The 22,561-nt window shown below is 38.4% G+C and overlaps 1 protein-coding gene across 1 annotated transcript in view; it reads left to right on the top strand.

Annotated features, from left to right (window-relative positions):
• DNAJC13 (DnaJ heat shock protein family (Hsp40) member C13) overlaps positions 1-22,561 on the top strand; it is a 57,113-nt gene that overhangs the window by 10,576 nt on the left and 23,976 nt on the right. Inside the window, exons 3-29 of the mRNA XM_009280422.2 lie at positions 802-877; positions 1,367-1,516; positions 1,890-1,931; positions 3,099-3,299; positions 4,370-4,576; positions 4,660-4,755; positions 4,910-5,001; positions 5,798-5,964; positions 6,064-6,143; positions 6,223-6,392; positions 7,260-7,359; positions 7,614-7,721; positions 8,275-8,430; positions 9,185-9,241; positions 10,535-10,656; positions 11,847-11,922; positions 13,432-13,527; positions 13,680-13,823; positions 15,035-15,049; positions 15,559-15,641; positions 16,884-17,037; positions 19,225-19,328; positions 19,403-19,562; positions 20,865-20,927; positions 21,261-21,362; positions 21,508-21,612; positions 22,016-22,218. Of these exons, the coding sequence (XP_009278697.1) occupies positions 802-877; positions 1,367-1,516; positions 1,890-1,931; positions 3,099-3,299; positions 4,370-4,576; positions 4,660-4,755; positions 4,910-5,001; positions 5,798-5,964; positions 6,064-6,143; positions 6,223-6,392; positions 7,260-7,359; positions 7,614-7,721; positions 8,275-8,430; positions 9,185-9,241; positions 10,535-10,656; positions 11,847-11,922; positions 13,432-13,527; positions 13,680-13,823; positions 15,035-15,049; positions 15,559-15,641; positions 16,884-17,037; positions 19,225-19,328; positions 19,403-19,562; positions 20,865-20,927; positions 21,261-21,362; positions 21,508-21,612; positions 22,016-22,218 (3,129 nt within the window). The remainder of the gene's footprint in view (positions 1-801; positions 878-1,366; positions 1,517-1,889; positions 1,932-3,098; positions 3,300-4,369; positions 4,577-4,659; positions 4,756-4,909; positions 5,002-5,797; positions 5,965-6,063; positions 6,144-6,222; positions 6,393-7,259; positions 7,360-7,613; positions 7,722-8,274; positions 8,431-9,184; positions 9,242-10,534; positions 10,657-11,846; positions 11,923-13,431; positions 13,528-13,679; positions 13,824-15,034; positions 15,050-15,558; positions 15,642-16,883; positions 17,038-19,224; positions 19,329-19,402; positions 19,563-20,864; positions 20,928-21,260; positions 21,363-21,507; positions 21,613-22,015; positions 22,219-22,561) is intronic.

The raw sequence follows: 22,561 nt of genomic DNA, 5'->3' as shown, positions 1-22,561 counted from the left end.
TGCAAAACTTTCTGATCAAGAAATATGTAAATAGTCTCTATATAAAGAGTTGGTTCAGGGTATGCTGTGAAGATTGTCAAGGAAATGAAACCATGGTAAGGCTTCCATTCTGCACTTGATACATCTAAATTTCTTAGCTTTAGCTCACTGCTGCTTGTTCCTGATACGCCTGAAATGCAAGCAACTACCTTGCTACAGCTGTTCTTTAAGCACTATGGCAGTTAACATACCTGTGATATCGATGTACAATGACTAGCTGGGTATTGAACTATAGCTTCAGTGATCTGAGTCTTTCTGAGTTTAGTAGTCTTAGTTTTCCTCAAGGTGAAGAAAATAAGGCTTGGCCATAGTAACACTTCGACTTGTTACAGTATTGTGACCAGGTATGTAAATTGGATTATTTCATGTTGCAACTGTTGTCTGAGACAGCTTCAGACAGATGCTTTAGGGTATTGCAGGAATATCTTTTTTTCTATCTGTGTAGTCTTTTTAGAATTTATTCTGGTCTGGTAGTACATTCCAGTGCAAGTTCCAAGAGTCTTTGGTCCTGACTTAGCCAATAATGTAGGAAAAGAGATGCATAAGGAAATATATTTAGTAGTATTTAACTTATATGCCCCCTTTATGGATATATAGAACAGAGGAGCTTGACATATTATAAGGGTAAACTGCAAACTAACAATAAAGACAATTCCATATCTGTTTCCTAACACTGACTTGTATATAGCTTCTTAACATAATTTTGCTGTTCAACGGGGTTTATGTGACTTCTGGAGAAACTAACACTTGTCTGTATTCTAGGTATAAGCGAGTCTTTTCAGTTGGAACGCATGCCATCACCACATACAATCCCAACACGCTAGAAGTTACAAATCAGGTAACCATAATTTTTGAACAGGGCTATTTTGAGTTAATTCCTGATTTACGTTCACCATCCAGAGTGAATAGTGGCATTCAGTCTTCAGAAGCTATCTAGTCTGACAAGATCTCAGCAAAATCAGAAGGTATGGCAGCTGCTACAAAAGCAGCTATAATAGAAAACTGGTGTTGCCTTCACTAAATCTACAAATATCCAGTAGTCTTTGTACTTTTAGGCAATTTGTCTTTATTGGCCAATAAGTATTAGTTTGCTTCTGGGTGTGCTGTTCTGAATGAACTGGGATAACTTTGATCACCATAAGGCTATGTCCCTGAAGGGAGTCAGGACACTTGCTTACTTTGCAGAGTATCAAATAGGAAGCTCAGGCTAGCTAGCTATTGTCTCATTACAGCAACTAAGTTATTATAGGTACTAAGGATTTTTGAGTAGAGGAGATGTAGCTTTAAAATTACTAATGGTATAACCTAATTACTTTCAATTGTCTAGTGGCCTTATGGAGATATCTGTAGTATTTCTCCTGTTGGAAAAGGACAAGGAACAGAATTTAGTCTCACTTTTCGCAAAGGGAGTGGAAAAAAGTCTGAAACTCTTAAGTTTTCCACAGAGCACAGAACAGAACTCCTTACAGAGGCACTGGTAAGAATTTTTTTTTTTTTTTTTTACCTTCAAGCAAGCAGTAAGTACTTGGTTGTCATTACCATTTGTGGTAGCTTACTATGCTTTCTCTCCTTGCATTAAAAAGTAGGAAAGCAAGTTGTCTTTTGAGCTGTTCTGTTAATGTACTTGATCTAGTGCCAAGTTGACATGCTTGCGTTGCAGCAACTAGTGCGTGATTCTTAAATAGCAAGTAAAGCTACAAATACTGAATATATTAAACTGCAGTGGAATGGTGAGTCCTCAAAGAGGCTTAGTTCAAGTCCCTTAAAACAGGGTCAGCTTAAACGTAGAGTTTCTGGATAGATTGGCTATCATATTTGCATTCATTCATGGCTAACTTTCTTAAAAACAGAGATTCAGGACAGACTTCTCAGAAGGAAAAATCACAGGACGGGTAAGTGTCTGGCTTTTCTGGATCATGTGCAGTTTAATGAAATGATCTAAAGACTTAAACTTCTACTGTGTGCATGTGTGTTATGCTTGTGCTATATGCACTACCTAAAATAGCTTTTTTAAATTTGGATCTGAAGTCTTGCTTTGAAAAGAGAAAATTAAGAGTTTGTTCAAAAGCAATGGGAACCTTTTCAGCAGTAGAATATCTGAGTTCTCGTTTGTTCAAAAGCAATGGGAACCTTTTCAACAGTAGAATATCTGAGTTCACTTGGCCTGAGCCTTATGGTGGTACACTTAAAGACTCTGAATGTTACTGCTGAAATAAAGGGCTTTGCCACATGGAGTTCTTATTTGGACAGAAGGAAGAAGAAGGACATAAGCTTTGATTCATTATTCAATGTTTACTACTTCCAGCATTTTACTTTCTAACTCTAAGTAGTTTTCTGGATAACATCCTGAACACTTGATGTGGGAATATTGTTTCCTAGGAGGATTTCTGTAGGCCAGATTAAAGACAAGATTGCCACTTAATGAATCTTGGTAATATAGTAATAAGCAAGGCAATATACAGAGCTAGACTTTGTATTTGGTTTTATGTCTTCTGGTCACAGAAGATAGCACTTAAAGCATTGCTTAGAATAAATTTTCAGTGAGCATAGTAACACTGCTAGAATATGGGGGTCCCCTTTGTCTTACTATAGTTTAGAACAGACCTCTAACTTTTGTTGATTTCAGTAAGTCTGTATTTGTAATGGAATATGACTGCAGGAGATGAAAAATTTGCACTATAGTGGTAAGCTTACCTTAATTTAGTCTTGATTTGCTGAATAACAGCATCTGGTGCAATAGCTATTTCCTTGTCTAACCACAGTGTACAGTCTGTGAATAGGCCACCTTCTACAGCAAGAGAAACTTACTCCCTTTTGGGGTGGCTGTTTTGGGTTTGCTGTTCTCTCTTCAAAATGCATTGTTTAAGCTGTGACTTCCTTGTCAGTAGACAGCTACTCTCATTTGGTTAATAGTATTCTTAACATAGATAAGAGCATTAAGGGAAATGATAACATTTTTTTGAACTTTACACCCACGCTGCTTACTAGATTGGAGAAGAGCTATTGCTGTGTAGTAAAGGAGCGTGTGTGTAGATGTCTAAAAGTAGCTCTCTCTGCAGAGGTATAACTGCTATAAACATCACTGGAGTGATACGAGGAAACCTGTGATTCTAGAGGTGACTCCTGGAGGTGTTGACCAAATTGATCCTGCAACAAATAAAGTCCTGTGCTCCTATGACTACAGGAACATTGAAGGCTTTGTTGATATTACTGGCTATCAGGGAGGCTTCTGTATCCTCTATGGAGGATTTAGTAGATTGGTGAGTACTAAACCAAAACATCTTGGTATGGTGCTTAGGATGTTTATAGCTGCATATTTAATAATGAAGCTTCAACATCATTTGAACATACAAGTATGTGCATCTTTGGGACCCATCTGTGGAGCCTGAAGGCTTGTGGACAGGTTTTAAAACCTCTTTTCCACAGGAAATCAGTTAAAACATTTGAGAGCAATGCATGGGGTTTTTTTTGCTTATTGCATGTTTAAAAACTACAGAGCATAAAATATCCAGTTATTTATATCTGGATAGTGAATATGAATGCAATGAGGACATGGAGTTTCCTGACATTTCTCAAAGTTACAGGAGTGACAGGCAGTATTACTAATCTACCTAACAGATGGAGAGATTCTATTCAGAAATAGATCGATCAGTGGTGATGCTTCCTTCTTAGGCCTGTGGTCTGATATTTAGCAGCTTTGCTTGGCAAATACTGCAGTGTAATGTTGGTTTCAAAATCTTAAAAGGGTTTCTGTGTACTATACTGCAAGCAGCTGAAATGGATCTTTAGCAATTAATTCATGGTTACTAATGTAAATACAGCTACCTCAGTTACTACTAACAAAACAGGACTCTGCTCTCTAGATCAGGGTTTCCGTATCTTTCGTACTGCAGCATGCTTTTCTCTGGCATAAAACTAGCAATATATAATTGATCCTCTAGAGCTGCCATAACCTTGCGTAGCTGGGGCTACCACTCTGGTTCTCTGGCTCCTTGCTCCTGCCAGGCTGTCAGGATCTGTTGCCAAGGGTGGACAGGCAGGTCATGCAGACCTTTACTTTAATGGCACGGTAATGTGTAGCAGGGTATCCTTTAGGAATAGCTGCTATAGATTGGTTTGGGTTTTTTTGAAAGGGAAATGTAAACTTAATAGTGGATCTCTTGTGTAATAAATACCTCTTCTCTTTATACTATGCACTTAGCAAAGCCAAGCCTAGCTGCTGAGAAAATTCTCTACTGTTGGGTATATAGTGGAGGATTATTTATGGAACTATGATTTCTTGAGCTATGCCATATTTTTCACCTGTTTTTTTTCTTGTCAAAACTTGCAGCACCTGTTTGCATCTGAGCAGAGGGAGGAAATTATCAAAAGTGCAATAGAGCATGCTGGCAACTTCATAGGTATCTCTCTGCGGATAAGGAAAGAATCCCTAGAATTTGAGCAATACTTGAATCTTCGCTTTGGAAAATACAGCAATGATGAATCTGTAACATCTTTAGCAGAGTTTGTTGTTCAAAAAATAACACCTAGACACGTGGTAAGGGTATCAAACTGAAGTTACTTGGTTCCTCTTAAGTGCTAGGAATTATTTCCTAACATGCCTTTTTTTTTTTTTTTAAGGAACCTGTGAAAAGAGTACTAGCTCTTACAGAAGCTTGCTTAGTTGAGCGGGATCCAGCTACCTATAACATTGCAACTTTGAAACCTTTAGGCGAGGTAAGAGGCAACCTTTCTCAGTGCCACTTCTTCAAATAGAAGCTCTAAAAGATAATAATAGTAGGAATTTGATAATATGCATAAGATGTCCTCAATTTGTAGAGTATATAAATAACACTGCTTCATTAATGAGATCCTTATCTCTTATTTTTAGGTATTTGCAATAGTATGTGACTGTGAAAACCCCCAGCTTTTTACCATTGAATTTATCAAAGGACAAATTCGGAAATACTCTTCAACAGAAAGGTAACTGGAGTTCCTGTGGGTTATAAATTCAAATGGAAATTGCCACTGTAGTGCTTCTAGTTCCTCAGCTTCCATAAACTCTGACCCTTAGAAGTGTTAACTTGAAGCCTTGCTATTCTAGTGGTCTGCCGCTTACAAATCAAGATTTGTTACAGGATCTAAATCTCTCCCCTCTACCTTCATCCCAACTTTAAGCAAATCTGTCCAGAAGTTTTCTGATGAGCATGTAAAGGTGTTGGACAGTTAGATACTGCCTGTTTCTCATAGGGAATGTTGTTCTGTGTATGTTGTACTTGGTTAAGCAGTATATCTGAAAGAAGGCACAATTTAAGTGATGTGGAAGTGTGAAGGCTGTAAACCCTTTGAGCTGTCTGCTTGAAATGCTCTTAGTTGATTCTATTTAAAACAACCAACAGAATAGTCCCTGGGTGCACTTGCAGTTGTAATGCAATCTAATCCTGCTAAGTGAGGTTTCGCAGAAAGCACAGGGATGAATTGGCTTGCAACATGTGTAACTCATTAACAGGTAATCTAGAGTTGATCCTTTTAGTGAAAGGCTGCAGCTGGCTATACTGAGTGTAAGACTGCTCTGTTCTTACAGTGAATAAAGGAACACTTGAAAGTTAGTGACTTCTTCCAGAAGTGTAGCTGTTAGCACCAGTGTTAGTAAGAGATTCCAAGTATTGCTGCCTTTCATTCTGTACTTGATTTTTTTTGCCTATTTTTCTTATACCTTGGTTCTTCAGCATCACTTTTCTGATCTAAATTGTATTTGTATGTCTTTCTCCCAATCCAGAGATTCTCTCCTGGCTAGCTTGTTGGATGGAGTGAGAGCTTCTGGTAATAGAGATGTCTGTGTGAAAATGACCTCCACACACAAAGGCCAGCGTTGGGGATTACTCAGTATGCCTGTAGATGAAGAAGTAGAGAGCCTTCATCTGAGGTTTTTGGCTGCTCCTCCAAGTAAGCTAATGCTTATTACATGGTTTTATAGTGCTCTTTAAATCATCTGGATATTTAGTCAGGTACTGTGCACTTAACTTTTGTTATGTCTTCTTCCAGATGGTAACTTTGCAGATGCTGTGTTCAGGTTCAATGCTAACATTTCCTACAGTGGGGTACTACATGCAGTTACACAAGATGTAAGAATAAATCCTCTGCCCATCCTCTTAAGATGGTGTTAACGCATAAAGATACTAACAATTATTATTTCTTAACCAGGGTCTGTTCTCAGAAAACAAGGAGAAACTCATTAATAATGCCATAACAGCATTGCTCTCACAAGAGGGAGATATTGCAGCATCTAATGCAGAGCTTGAAAGCCAATTCCAAGCAGTAAGACGACTAGTGGCTTCAAAAGCAGGCTTCCTTGCCTTTACTCAGCTTCCAAAGTAAGTGAGAAGTCTCTTCAAGCTTGGAAATAGTAGGTGAAAAGAGATCTTGAGCTTTTGATGATGTCTTATCTTTAAAACTGAGAATTGGAGTTAAGCCTCACTTCTGAAAGAGACTGGAAGACTCTTTACATGATTGCTTCCAGTAGTATGAGGCTGTCATCAGGCTTTAATGTAAATTGAGAATCCCAAATGATCATTAGTATGTAAAGCTGATTCTTCCTTTGCTAAATACTCTCTGCCTTGAGTCAAATATGGTTTAATGTTTTTCCTAGAGGAAAAACTTCTAAAATGCACCTTCATCTGTCCTTGAGGTAGGCAGTTCTTCATTCTTAAAGTATGTTGATGCCATTGCTATCTTCAGTTCAACACAAGATAGAACTTGATGTTAGGAAGTTGAGTTGTACTCCTACAGTAAGTACAGGCTGCTTGGAGTTTGTGTGTCTTAATTGGATAACATAAGAAAGCAGAAAAACTGCCTGATTTTATTCTGAAAATGAAAAATTCTTTGGAATATTTCTGATCTTGGACTATGGGGCAACTGAATGATGTGAAGAATAACATACGCACTTAGTCTGAGACCTTTATAAAGTTCTATTTCTCTGAATAGTGTCCTGTACTATCACTATGCTGTAACTATGAAAATATGTCTTTGTTTTGGTGAACATGCTCTTGGCGTATTATTAACAGTGAAGTCAACATTAATGTTTTCCTACCAAGCAATCTCAAATTTATGTAAACGTCAAGGTACTGGCTTGCCAAATGCAATGGGAGCTGGCCATTTTTGGTCCCTGACTGGATTTTTGTCTTAAAACTAAGACTTCTGTTTCCTCTCTAATCTTGGTGGTTTTGCTTTCCTTTCAAAAGATTTCGAGAACGATTAGGAGTGAAGGTTGTGAAAGCCCTCAAAAGGAACAATGATGGAGTAACCCATGCCTCTATTGACATGCTTTGTGCTCTCATGTGTGTAAGTATAAAATTGCAGAGTCTTTCACTTTGGAATGTGTGAACTTCAGTCTACTGAAAGATGTAGACATAGGGACTGCCCTTCAATTTGCAGTGTGCTCAAACATGAAATAACTTGTGGTACAGTGATTTCCTGCTGAACTTGAACTTGAAGTAGGATGTGCTTTTTATGGGTTCAGAGTGTGGCTTTTGGACTACAGCTGTTAAGAACTGACGGTTGAGATGTGACTGCATAGTGAATACTTCTTTTTATAGCCCATGCATGATGACTACGACTTGAGGCAGGAGCAGTTGAACAAAGCTTCCCTTCTTTCTTCAAAGAAGTTTCTAGAAAATCTACTAGAGAAATTCAATTCCCATGTGGTAAGTCAAATTTTGAAAAGAGATAGCAATTAGGAAAGGCACTTAAAGCAGCTATGAAAATGCTTCTGTCATACTTGGATATATCTTTGAATGTATTTGTAACTGCAGTTGAAGTGCAGAAAATACAGCTATGTCTGGCATGGAAGCTCGTTCTAAATAGGTTTGGATCTTGGCAGGTTAGAATGTAGCTGTCTATACTGCAAAACTTGTCATGCAACAAATGTTTGCATGTTTAATATGGAAACTGGGTGTTCCTTTTAACTAAAAGGATGGTGTAAACTGGTACTTATGGGATTAAAACTAGAAAAAGTAATTTGCAGTGTCTGAGGTCAGGAGTTTCTGATATGCTCTAGGAGCCAATACTTTACCACAGTATTGCCATAGTCAGAGTAATGGCATATTTTAAACTTGTAATTTTTGTTTGCGGACTATTTCATGGTATGACAGGGAAGAGCACCTTCAGCATCATGAGTACTGAATAAAACATGCTTGAATACTCTCGAGCAGGGGAGAAGCACTGTGTCTGATTACATACCTGTCTTCCTAATTTCAGGATCATGGAACAGGTGCCCTAGTAATTAGTTCGCTTCTGGACTTCCTGACATTTGCCCTATGTGCTCCATATAGTGAGACTACTGAGGGGCAGCAGTTTGACATGTTGTTGGAAATGGTGGCATCTAATGGAAGAACACTATTTAAGCTCTTTCAGGTAAGATTTCATATTTTTTTTTATTATCAGAGGCCTTAGGTAGTCAGTGAACGTGAACTTTTTCTTGTTTTCCTGAAAGACAAATTTGTCTACTGTTCAGCTAGTTAATGTGCCTAAACCTTTTCTACCTTGGTGAGTTTTTTAATGACCTATTGCTTTACCTTCAGATATCAGATTGAGGTGGTTATTCTATAGTGAATGATATGCCAAATCATTGTAGACTAGACTGCCTAAGACTTGTTTCTAGAAACACTTTAAAATAGCAGTGAAATGTTAAGCTAGATTCAGCAGATGCACAGATCTTCCTCTCTTTGGAGAATCTGCCACCTTTTGTTTCTCTCTCAGTAAATGAGAGTTAAGAGTTACAAAGCAAGAGTAACATCCTCTTCACTAGTAAACCTGTAAAAGTTCTAGGATTTCTAGCTAAAATGTCAGCATTTGCTTTCTGTAAAAACAGTATACTCTTCTGCTTCTTGGTTAGTGTCAGCTTGTGTCAGTTTCCCCAGCATTATTCTCTGGTATATACTGCTGTTCAGTGCCAAGAAGTCATCTGATAGTTGCATGAGAGATTCTTGTTTAAAGGTATAGGATAGGAACTCTTTCTGGGGCTAGCTTTCACAAAACTGAAAGATTAACTTTTGCCCAGAACTGGAGGTAGAACAACCATGTAGATGAGTTAAGGAAACTGAATCACAAATGATCTAATCTTCAAATTTTGCACTTGGATAATTATTTTGTCAACATTCTATTTTAGCACCCTTCTATGGCAATTGTGAAAGGAGCAGGTTTGGTAATGAAGGCAATAATAGAGGTGAGATTTATATCAATGTTACCTGGGTTAGCATACTAAATATGTATTGTCTATTTCAGAAGTGCAATTGCTTACCAATAGTAGAAGTTTGTTATATTAGCTTCTCTTGGGGCGGGGGGAAGGGGGAAAGGTGAGGAACAGAACACCCGCTTAATTGTGAGCGGTTTAATATAGCAACTTGCTTTGTCTTACACTTGGGGGTTTGGAAGGCATGTGAGTTGGGACATTAGGTAGTGCCTTGCATGTTTTCATACTGCAGTCAAGGTTTGGCTGTTAATGTTGTTTGTAGCTCAGTCACACATCTCAGAGCCACCAGACTTCTGCATGTTAAAGAGGGTCTCTCAAGGAGGAGAGGCCATATTTCCTGGGATGCATTGCCAGATGGAATGGGACTGGGATTAGCAGGCAGTAGTGTCCCAGAGCAGACTAGTAATGTCAGCCTCTGTTCTTGCTCTTTCTGCTTCAACAAAGGATGATTTGGCTTTGAGTTTCCATAGCACATGATGTATGGGCCAAGTCCATACTTCTCAAGGGCTGCTTATGATTGTTGCAGGGTGACCTTGCTAACTGACTCTCGACACTTCCTGTGTTGAAATTCAGGGCTAAAGTTAGTGCCTCATTGTATCACAATGGCTTATGCATCTGTACTTTCTTGGAATGGAAGTGAATGAACACTTGAAATAGAGGTATTTTAAATCTGCAAGTTTCCATTGATATACCTGATAACACTAGCTGAAATTTGCTATGCTGTTTATTACAACTCATGTCATTTGAACTATAGTGGGACATGGGCAAGTAAAAATACAGTGAAAGCTTTTTCTTAATTATTCATTGCAACCAATGTATCTCAACTGAGTGACAGTCTTACCTGTGTGGATGTCTAAACTGAACAGCACCAGTTATTCTTAAATAGTTACTGTTGACCAAAGTCGAGCAACAAGCAATTACTTGTGGCTGTCATTCTTTGTTTAACCCTAACTTACAGTTGCAGTGTGGAAGTGGTACTTGTAAATGTACTACCAACCTCCTGATCTATGATGGGAGACGTGCATCTTACCCTACTCAGTTACTGTCCTCAGATATAACTACCAATTATCTGGTCCATGGCTTTACTACAACTTTGATCAGTTGCTGTTGAGAACTTGCACTTAAAGCCCACCATACTATAGCTTCTGGCTTTTGAATGTTAGTTGACATAATTGATGGTCAAGAAGGCCTTGGAACTGTAGGCTGAGATAAAAGCAGCTTAACTAAGATTCTTTCTTTAGTAATCATCTTGCCCTGTTTCCAAAGGAAGGAGACAAAGAGATTGCTACCAAAATGCAAGATCTTGCCCTCAGTGAAGGTGCCTTACCTCGTCACTTGCACACTGCTATGTTTACAATAAGCACAGATCAGAGGATGCTTACAAATAGGTATGTCAGTCTCACTTGATATATTATGTTTTTTAGTCTAATAGCCTGGCTAATGTTAGAAACATCGGGAGATCAGGGAAGAAAACTTGCAGCTCTTTAGGAGAAAACTTTCTTCAGCAGCTGGTGTGTTTTAGGTAGAGCAAGCTTCAGCTGAGACTGCAGCCACTTAATAAACCTTTGATTATTTTTTCCCAAAATGGGACTTGGGTTGGTTACTCATTAAAGGCTCAAGTTTTGATTTTTAGTTTTTTTTCTGAAAACATTCAGGAAAAGAAAAGGCAAGTAGAATGTCTGGAACATGTAAAAAGGTTCAACTTTATTATACAACTGTATAAATCCTGGTGTGCACACCTCATATCTTGCATGCAGTTAGGGTCACCCATCCCATCTGGGAGAGAAGTCTCCTCATACAGAAATCATTCCATGAATTCAGCAGTCAGTAGAACTTCTGAGCTCTGAGACTGGGCCTGAGGGCATGCTGAGGAGGATGAGTGATAATTCAATTGTTTCCACCCGAATACAAGATTATAGAAATTTTAACTGCATGTTCCTGAAGCACTTAAAGAGTTGCTAAGCAATGTAGTAACAAGTGGATCTTGTTGCCACTGTATGTCATTCAGGAGAGAGCTAGTGTGAAACCTTCTGTCATACTAGTTCTGTTTGGAGCTCCTGCTTATGACTTGCTTGTAAGCAATGCTTCAGTTCAATGCAGTAGAACCCTAGTGACAAATACTGGCATAAAGTGTCAGGTGGCATAGAAGGCAGGCTCCCAAAAAGGCTTTCCTAGCCAATAACTGGTATTAAGAGCTTCAAGTAAGCAGTTAACAGTTCTTGATGGCTTCTAGACTCTTAAGTTTAACTGTAACTTAAGATTGACTGGATAAACTTATACTTGGTCATTAGATGTTTAGTTTCTGCTCTATTGCTCAAGTGTTCTTTTGAGGTCTAGATCAAAAAGCATGTGCTGCTACTGTTCCACTAACTTCACTGGAACTTCTTAAAGGCAACACTTCAAAGCATGCTAAGTGTATACTTGAACTGGAACAGTATAATGCTTTGTGCTCTCACTCAAGGGCATGAAGCTCTTGCTCATCTTCATTTCACCAGCATGGTAAGGGTGTCAGTTTAGTGGTTTAAAAATCTGTTTAAAATACTAACTTGCAGTTTGTTAATTTCAATGGCTTTTTCAGGCAGTTAAGTAGACATTTGGTTGGCCTCTGGACAGCTGAGAACAAAACTGCTATGAACTTGTTGAAACGTATTTTGGTGAGTAAAAATGGGATATGGAGTAGGGAAAGAATAAAATCTGAAAGCCTGTAGTATTAGAAAACTTGGGATAGTCTATATAGTAAACACATTCCATTTCCCCTCCAAAGGGGAAATCTAGCCTGGGAAATCAGCAGTCTGGCATCTGGTGTTTGAGGGATATTGATGGCTAGTACAAAACATTTTGGATTGTTAAAGTATTCTGTTAAATTCCTGCCACTTTTAAAAATGGTGTATGACACACAACTTAAAAATAAGGTGTCTTACTTTTCTCTTATTACAGGGACAAAAATGTGGGAGACATAGTAAATATAGTCTCTAATGCTTAGTGCCAGTAAGAAATTAAGGCAACAGTTCTGTCTATGCTTTCATGCCTGTCCAACTTTGTTTGCTTATAACATAGCTAAATTGATATTAGCTGATAATTCCCATGTTCTTTCACCCTTACAGGCTCCTGAAAGGTTCTTGCTTATGTTACTTCAGTGAAACTGGTTCAAAGAATAGTGTTGTAAGGAATTACTAAATCTGGAAAAATACCAACTTTCAAATTCAAAATAGCAATTCCTTCATTTTTGGCAGAGCAAACTGTCTTGATATTGGTCACTATCTTCTGGAAGGCTTAGTCAAATGAGACTATCTCATCTCTAGTGTTGCATGCAACATTCTATCCGTATCAGGATATGGATGGATTCTAGTGTTAGAGTATTCATCCCCCACACTATTGCAGCGGGATTGTCCTGGTTTTGGCTGGGATAGAGTTAATTTCCTTCCTAGTAGCTGGTACAGTGCTGTGTTTTGGATTTGGTATGAGAATAATGTGATAACACACCGATGTGTTAGTTGTTGCTAAGTAGTGCTTACACTAGTCAAGGACTTTTCAGCTTCTTATGCCCTGCGAGCAAGAAGCTGGGAGGAGGGAGCACAGCCAGGACAGCTGACCCAAACTGGCTGAAGGGGTATTCCATACCATGTGACGTCATGCTCAGTGCGGGTGGTGAGCAATTGCACTGTGCATCACTTGCTTTGTATATTCTTTTATTGTTGTTGTTGTTATTACTATTTTATTTCAATTATTAAAATGTTCTTATCTCAACCCACGAGTTTTCTCACTCTTACTCTTCTGATTCTCTCCCCCATCCCACCAGGGGGGTGGGGAGAGTGAGCGAGCGGCTGTGTGGTGCTCAGTTGCTGGCTGAGGTTAAACCACAACAGGGATCAACTCTTTTCTTCCTGCAGTCCTTAGCTTCATTAAGTGCTCCTTTAAGAAATGGGATATATGCAAGAGCTCTGCTGTACTGAAGCTATTATGTGCCTTTATTGAATGGTTCTGTTGAGGATGGTGGTATTTCATTAATAAAAGCAAAAAGCTGCTGTAGCTTTTACTTACTTGCTTTAGAGTAGAATATAAATTCTGTTTTGAAATCTCAAAGAAATGATCTTGTTAACTGATGTGATAGTTTCTGTTCCATCAGCCACATGTGTGTTTACACTGGTTTTAAATTTTTTTAGCCACCAGGTTTGCTGGCATACCTTGACAGTGCTGATCCTGTTCCTGAAAAAGATGCTGATAGGATGCATATTAGAGATAACTTAAAAATTGCAACTGTAAGTAAATGTAGCTGTCTTAACCTCTTCCATTATATAGATGTACAGTCTTAGTGGCTTTTCTGATACAGACACTTGACTGTTGCATTGACCTGCATCAAACGTGTTGATAGACCTGCAACTGCAAATAACTAATAGCATTTATTCTGCAGGATCAGTATGGCAAGTTTAATAAAGTGCCAGAGTGGCAGAGACTGGCTGGGAAAGCTGCGAAGGAAGTTGAAAAATTTGCCAAAGAAAAGGTGGATCTAGTCTTGATGCACTGGCGAGATAGAATGGGCATAGCTCAAAAAGAGGTAAAAGTATTTGAAACTCCTTGTTACAGCAACTTGACTAAGTGTAGAGGGGAACACCTACAACTCCCATGAAATGAGAGGGAAGTTTGACAGTAATAGAAGTGTAGGAATGTGAGAAACTTCATAGTTCTGCTTCCTTTTAGCAAACTTCTCTGCCTCTTACTACTCTTCATCTTGGCTTAGAAATAGGTTCCAGGCAGAGTGTAAAGCAGGCAAATGGATTCCTTCAGCAAATGTATTGAGCTTTAGCTTGTTCTTGCTTTAGCCAACCTTATCAAGCTGGACTGCAGCTTATGTGCATTTCTTCCAAGATAATTATACAGAAGAATAAGAAATTCCTTGAAATGTGGCAAAAGCAGTTTTTAAACTAGATTTGGAAGAAACTATGAATATTCTTTGCATCTGAAATGATGTACTTTATGCTAGTGTTGTTTTAGTTATGGAACCTGCTTGAAGAAGGTTCCTTGTAGAACCTTGTATGTTCTTGTTGTATTACCTTGAATATAGGTATCTCAGTCCTTAAATTGCAACATAAGACTATATATAAAACCATGGTTAAAACTGAAGTGGTAAGTGACTATTTTGATCTGATATTATAAGAGGATAGCTCAAGCACTGCTTACTGTTAGCCTCCTTTTTCCTTTAATTTTATTGTCATGTTCTGTATGACAAACTCCTTGAATTACAAGGCGTTTCCCTTAACTTTCTTTAGTCTGCTGACTAAGCTTGTTTTTATGCATTCTGGAAATGAAACAAGCTATTATATATGCAAGGAAGGATGAAAAGAGCAATGCAGAGCATTGAAAATGCCTGTATTTGTACTTGATCTGATGTAACAATAAACTTTAATTTGGGAAAACCTTAACTTGGTAAAATCTAGCTCAAGTTTGATGTAGAGTGTGGTGTAGAATTTTGACAGGTAATACTTCTGGAATAATGGTGAACTAGGTCCAAAGCAAAGTGTTAATGGAGAAATGTGGAAAATGGTGGTGGAAGGGCAAACTGCACTTTAAACATCTTGTTTGAATACTGAGTTTAAACAATCATTTTTCTATCTGGAGTTGTGAGTTGTTTAATTTCACAGTAAATACATGCAAGTGTAGCTTGGAAGAGGTAGTAGCAAGTTTGGTATTACCACTTTGAATTACTTCAGTGTCTGTGGCTTGTTAAATGTACCTTTTCTTTTTCTTCCAACTTTCCATCACAATCAGGACAGAAACAATATGGTGAGTCTGTGTCTCTGCCACTTGTGTGGATTATGTTGCTCAGACTTCTGCTTGCATGTGGTACCTCGTGTAGAGTGTAACACTGATTTCACGCTTGATCAAACTAGGGAACCTTTCAGTGGCCAAGTCAGGTTTGTGACTTATTTCTGTGACTTGCTCTAGTTATTTCCTTCCAAGAGCAAAGCATTCTTGTTGTGGGTTTTCCCCCTCCATCAGCTTTGGAGCTGATGAGTGCTTGTGGTGATGGGAACTAAGCTTTTCTCAGGGGTAACTTGCTTCTAAATGAATGACTTGTTAAACAGCTGAAAGTTTCTCTGGTGTGATTTAACTTGGTGTAAATAACACTTGTGAAAGTCTGTTGCTACTACTTGCTAGAAAAGGAGACCTTATTAATGAGACTTAACTTAGTGTGGCTTTTGAAGGAGTAAAAAAACCCAGCTTTTTATTTTAAAAGGGGAAAATGGGGAGTATCCATTTCTATTAACTTCTTAAATTTGTCTCTTTTGCAGAACATTATTCAAAAGCCAGTGATATTAAGGAAACGACGCCAAAGAATAAAAATAGAAGCAAACTGGGATCTCTTCTATTACAGGTAAAATACTAAGATTAATATGGTGGTCTTGGATACAAGTTATTACCTCGCTGGATATTTTTGTTAATACCTTCTGAGTTGCTGTGGCTTGATTCCAATTTCTGCCTACCTTGAAACAGCGCAAGTGCTTTGTAACAGGAACTTACGAAAAATGAAATCCTAAGGTATACTTAAGGATTTACGTTGTGTTTAGGAAAGGGGGGAATTTGGAAAGCTTCTCAAATGTTATCAAACCACATCCTTTTTTCCCTTGAATCAAAAAGAAGAGTGAATAACAAACTGCAGGTGCAGATCTGCATGATGTTGAAGGCTAAGTAAAGTAGCACTGAAAATCATTGCAGTGTGTTGGTGCATCAACCTGTAAGCTACTCAAGATGTTTCAACTTGAATTGGAATAAAAATAAGCTTAAGGCAGGCAAAGAGAAAACACATGGATACTGGATTTCAAATAATGCCACAGGTCCTAAATGCAGCTTACTTACCTGTGAGTTCTTACAAATGTCAAAGTTTACAAGGGAGGGGCCTCCATCTGAAACAGATACTATCACTTTACTTTGGCTAGGGGTGTTATGCTAAATGGACTAATAAGGAAAGCTTGACTGTTCAACAAACTCTGTGAAAGCAAGCTTGGGGAAATTCCGTAAACGTAACTGATTCGGTGCTTAATGTTTCTAAAGGTCAAATACAGTCTGTTCTGCACAAGTATTGCATGAAAGGAAGACTCACATGCTCCTAAACTTTGAGTATTAAAGTGCTGCTCTCAGCCAGTCTGTAGATCCAAAGGCTGTTTTGTAACTGCCACTGAAGAATGTCCACTGACTGTCTTGTGACATTGGAGACATCAGTTTCTGTTTTCCTGCATGAACTACGTTTTTTTGTTTAAAGTATACACTTGGTATGCACATGTCTGCTGCCCTGTGTAGCCCTTACTGGCAGATATGATGAATAGCCAGCATGTCTCCTGATCATCAACTATATGCAGATACCAAATTGAGCCAAAAGGGATGACCAAATTGAACCAAAAGGGATGACACAGGCATGCTTTAGTCTAGGCTGACCTCCATGGTTATGAAAACACTATAAAAGTGAACAGCCATAATTACTGTAACAAACTAGAGACCACTACTCAGTGCCTTCTAATTAAGGTCCACTGATGCTAATCTTCTCTGGCTTGCCAGCTGAGTCTTGTCTGGTTTTCAGATAATGTTTTGAGGGGTTTAAACTATGTAACTTCTTTCTTAGATTTCTTCAGGATCATGCTAGATCAAACTTGATTTGGAACTTCAAAACACGGGAAGAACTGAGAGATACTCTTGAGTCTGAGATGAGAGCATTCAATATTGACAGAGAACTTGGTAGTGCTAATGTTATCTCATGGAACCATCAGGAGTTTGAGGTAAATGACCCACTGTAGGAGAAACTGCACATGTAAAATATGTCTACTTAAAATGTCACTTTTCTGTCTCTAACTACATGAGTGAATCTTGTGTGGACAATCCCTGACTGCAAACTAGAATTCTTCTGGGGTTATGGAATAAACTGCTAAGGCTTGAGGCTGTGAACAGGTACTATTGTCCAGTGTCACTCTGCAAAACTGAAACTGGCAAATGACACTGTAGAGATGAAACATTGATCAGAACCCTTGATGTATATTAAGATGAAAAGAGAAGAGTTCATGTTACATTGTTGTCAAGATAAGTCATACTTATTCTCGAATGTGCTCCATCAGACTTGTTTTGGGTGGTTTCACAAGCCACTTCTTCCTGATAGCAAGTTCCTTGTCTTTATTTCCATCATGTATCAGCGATCCTAAGGCTGTTAAATACTGGGTTGCCAAACCATGAATGGGTTATGTGGCTAAACCCATGCTGCTCTGTAAATTACAGATTGAGGATACTGTTTTCACATTCTAGGAACAGCAGTACCTAAAGTTAAAATAGCCTTTCAGGCTTTTGCAAAGCAATTGATGTGGTCCTAACTGGCTTTCTCAAAACAACTTGCAGGATGTTTTCAAGTAATGTGCTAATAAACACTTTCTGTACTCTACTCTTATCTCCAGTATTGTTATGGTTCCACACAGTTTTAATTAATGTGTAATGCTAAAGCAAAGCAAGGCCACACTTGAATTCAACTGTAAGATATACTTAGATATTCCCAGTGCCACCCTTGTCACAGTACAGCTTTCTAGTTGAAATTTGAGCAGAGGAGTACTAGTGAAACAAGAATAAACTGCTGCTTTTGAGGAATTCTCAGTTGACTACTCTAGCAAATCAGAAAGAATTGCAAGACATCAGGCTAATGCTTTAGGAGAAAGAACTATTTTTATGTATGCAACTTATCCCTATCACACAGCTACAGATTACTTCTTCCCTTGATGCAGTAAATAGCTAAGTTTGGATTGGTATTTTTTGTACTGGCATTTAGCTTTTAGTTTCCTTCAGGTATGGGTTAGGCACAGGACTTCTGGGTGCCACAGTGTCTGCTATCCCAACTCTATCTCTGTACTTCAGAGGTGCTAACTGGGGCAGAATCAAAAGTACAGATTTGAAACTTAGTAATACAGGTTCCCCACCTGCACTTTGCACTCCTATGTGGCTTATGCTACTGGAATGTATCGCTAGCATTCTTGCAGTTACAGCCCAGGATACTTTGGGACTGGCTTGAGGGGGCTTCTGTAACATGATCTTTGAACAGCTGCTGTCTCAGAGATTTGCTTTTAAATATTTTAAATAATACTTTATCAGGCTATGCTGTAAGTATTTGAACTAACTGTAGTGGTGACAAAGGCTTCTCTGTCAGCTGTGGAACCTGCCACTTTGCCAAGGGGGATGGTGGCTTGAGATTGCTCTGGAAGTGTACTAGTTAGTAGGATGTCTTTGTATCATGTGCTGTGGTCAAATCTGGAGATAACTTTGTGGCCTCGTGACAGTGGCCTGCAAACTATAGATAAGAAAAACCGCTGTAGAGAGCGGTTTTTGTGGTGTTTTAGAGGTACCTCTAAATGAGGTGCTTGCCAAATGCTTAAAACCACTGAGTGTTGAGGCATATGGTTAAACTTAATGTAGTTGCTCTGAAGTTAATGATGGCTTTCATTGTGCAATTTCACTTCAGCTTCTTGGTGTGTATACTGATGCCTCTAGGCTTTTATTACCCAGCATAATAGCAAGTATAACTAGTAATTAAGTCATGCTTGTGTTTCGTACTTGTAGTAACATTGAGTGAAGTACCTTGCAATGGAATAACTACTTATTAAAGCTTGAGTCACTGAATACATCATGTATTATCCAAGTTTAGTTAATAAAACCAGCTGATATTAGAAACAAGTTATTTCAAGGCTGGAAGCTGGGATTTCGGTAAGGTGAGACACTTCACTTGTTCTGGGGACCAGTGACGGCTTATGGCATATATTTTGTAGATGTGTGTTCTTTAACAGCAAACATGCAGATTTCAATCTTCTTCATACTGTAGGAGGGGTTGCTAACCTTGTTGAGTTTATGGATGCAAGCAAGTACAGTATTGTTATGCAAGCAACAACTTAATGAAGGAGAAACAATACCGTTAAGTAACTTGTTCTGTGTTACAGGTAAAATATGAGTGCCTTTCTGAAGAAATAAAAATAGGGGATTATTATCTAAGATTGCTACTGGAAGAAGACGAAACTGAAGAGAGTGGAGCAATCAAAAAATCGTGAGACATTATTAAAATCCTATTTCATTCCAAAGGTCTCTGTTTTCTTCACTAAAATCTCAACTCTTTCTTAGATATGAATTCTTCAATGAACTCTACCATCGCTTCTTGCTTACCCCAAAAGTGCATATGAAATGCTTATGTCTGCAAGCATTGGCCATTGTTTATGGAAGGTGTTATGAAGAAATAGGACCATTTTCTGATACTAAGTACATTGTTGGGATGTTAGAAAGGGTAAGAATTATTTAAAATCACTTGATATAGTAGTTAACATACAGCTAGTCCAACATATGTTCAGATCCTTCAGGTTGCTGTAAAACCCAAGTTTTGGTTTTACAGAACATGAAGCTGCAGCATGAATACTTTTTCCCATGCTGTCACCAAGTGTTCCTAGTATCTCCTCTTGATTCAGTTGGAGTTTCACTAAAAAAACTGCTGATCATAAAGGTATTTCAAACTGGTCTCTTTATATCTGCATTTTGTTGTCCTTAATATGTTTTCAGGCTGTACAGGAATAGCGTGAAGGAACTTTGCGTGATATTAATCTTGTGCTTGCTTTTGAAAAATGCAGAAGCATAAAGCTTTAAGATGAGAACCTTGTTCCATGTCACATTATTTCAAAATGCTGACTTCAAGAGTAGTAGTAACAGCCCCAGACCTAATGAAATGGTAGCCTTAGATGGGCACATATGATGGATTAGATTTTTAGCGGTAACTACTTTGCCTATTAAGTGTCTGTTAAGTTATGTCTGACAACTGATATAGCTTGCAAAAATACATTTCCATGCAGTCTGAAGAAGTGGTTCTTTGGTAACATCAGTATGGGTTTTGGATATGGCTGTTGTAAGTAACCAAACCAGTTCCATGTCACATTATTTCAAAATGCTGACTTCAAGAGTAGTAGTAACAGCCCCAGACCTAATGAAATGGTAGCCTTAGATGGGCACATATGATGGATTAGATTTTTAGCGGTAACTACTTTGCCTATTAAGTGTCTGTTAAGTTATGTCTGACAACTGATATAGCTTGCAAAAATACATTTCCATGCAGTCTGAAGAAGTGGTTCTTTGGTAACATCAGTATGGGTTTTGGATATGGCTGTTGTAAGTGAAACCAAACCAATGCAGTCTCTTGTTATTTTGCCTTGAGTCCTGATAGTCTCACCAGAGATGTAACATCAAAGACCCATTCTGTCTGCTGGCTGAAAGCATTCTCTTTCCCTTGTATTTGTGTTAACCAACTCACTGGGGAATCCAAATGCTGTCCCTTTAGAACTAATAGACTTAGCAGAAAAGTGGGTTTGAGTGTCAGACCCAGAGCAACAAAGGGGATGGAGGGCAACAAGGCCTTTCCTCCTCAGTGGCAGAAAGCTATGTTTATTAGCTATGCATGAAACTGGACACTTAATAGTCAGCAGTTTTTATCATGGGCATGGAAAAAGTAAATGGGTCTTTGCAGGTGCAACTGTATTGACTTTTGAAGGTAATTTTTAATATGTGCTATCAAATACTAATTTGTCCTCTTCTGCTGCAATAGTGCACTGATAGGCTTGAGCGGGACAGATTGATACTGTTTCTCAACAAGCTGATCCTTAATAAGGTAAGGTGGACATGTGCACTTAACAGTAGTTTATTGGTCTTTCAGCTGTATAAAATGGTCTGAACTAGTCTTTCAGGGTTAACTTGAGCAAAAATTCAAGTCTTGAGGAAGTCTTAAAACAATGTTTGATACAGCTTTCTGGGATGTGGTAGTTACTTACTGGTGAGAAAGCTGAAGGAAACATGTACATATTGTGGTGATTGTACCATTCTAGTCACTTCAGAGAGTGATTTGACTTCTCATGGTCACTTCTTAATTGAATAAAACTGTTCAATACTTGTAAAAACTCTTACCTAGAAAATGCTTGTGTTAACTCAGTTCATCCATTAACAGAAAAATGTGAAGGACCTTATGGATTCAAATGGTATTAGAATCCTTGTAGATCTGCTTACTCTGGCACATCTTCACACAAGCAGAGCTACAGTCCCTCTGCAGGTATGTGGCCTTTGTTTCTTACTGCTCAAAGTTGCTTTACTAAAAGGACAATTCTTTTTTTAAAAAAAAGTCCTTTTCACATTTCCTGTAGAAATGTGATATTTGCACTGAAGCTAAAGCTATTCTTATAAAAATCAACTTCTAGAGCAATGTGATTGAGGCGGCACCTGATATGAAGAGGGAGAGCGAGAAAGAATGGTACTTTGGCAATGCTGACAAAGAAAGGAGTGGTCCTTACAGCTTTCAAGAGGTACCTGTCAGCTTCAAACTCTCAAACTTGACAAATTATTTCCATCCTTGTGACTGGGTGTGTTTCAAACAGTGAGAGGGAAAACTGTAAACAATGCTAAACTATATTCTCAAAGTAACCCTTTAAATAAGGATTAAAGCTAGATAAAAGACTTGATATTGTGCCAAGAACCACAGTCTTTTTGGTAAGGCTGCCTACCCCTCCATGTCTCAATTATGCTGCAGCTAATCTATCAACTTTTACTTCATGTTTCCTGACAGAGTTATAAATAAGTTCAAATTTTTCATGCAACTATAGTAGTCTGCCATACAGCAGTTAAAAGCTTGTCTTGAGTGTTAGTGTTTAGGAGCAAAGGTAGCTCTGAATGGTGAATCAACTAAATTCATCTCTAATGTTGCAATAGATGCAGGAACTATGGAACAGTGGAAAGCTGACTTCAAAAACACGTTGCTGGGCTCAAGGTATGGATGGCTGGCGACCATTACAGGTCATCCCTCAGCTGAAGTGGTGCTTGCTTGCCAGTGGCCAGCCTGTGTTGAATGAGACTGACCTTGCCACACTTGTACTCAACATGCTCATCACAATGTGTGGATATTTTCCCAGCAGGTAAACACTAATTTTCAGCAGAAGTGGTTAACTTTCTCTGGCAGATGCATAAATTCATAAATTCTATCTTAAAGCTTTTCTTAGAAACCAAGTAGTATATTAATGAACTGTATAAAGAGCGTTTTATGTAGTAGTAATTAATTCTGTGGGCAAATAGGGTTTGTAAATGAGACAATACTAATATTGTGAAAGGGACTGCAAGAATGAATGCACAAGCTATGTATGTTTCTAATGCACAGCAGCATAGTCTTACTCTTGCAGACAGGCTCTTGTTTAACTTAAAAAAAAGTGCTTTAATGCATGACATTAAACCACACTTATCAGGTCTAACAACAAACTCTGA

This window comes from Aptenodytes forsteri, unplaced genomic scaffold (genome assembly GCF_000699145.1).
Source record: "Aptenodytes forsteri isolate BGI_AS27 unplaced genomic scaffold, ASM69914v1 Scaffold523, whole genome shotgun sequence".
Classification (NCBI taxonomy): domain Eukaryota; kingdom Metazoa; phylum Chordata; class Aves; order Sphenisciformes; family Spheniscidae; genus Aptenodytes; species Aptenodytes forsteri.
The sequence above is the reverse complement of the archived record's forward strand: the minus strand, read 5'-3'. Positions and strand labels throughout refer to the sequence as shown.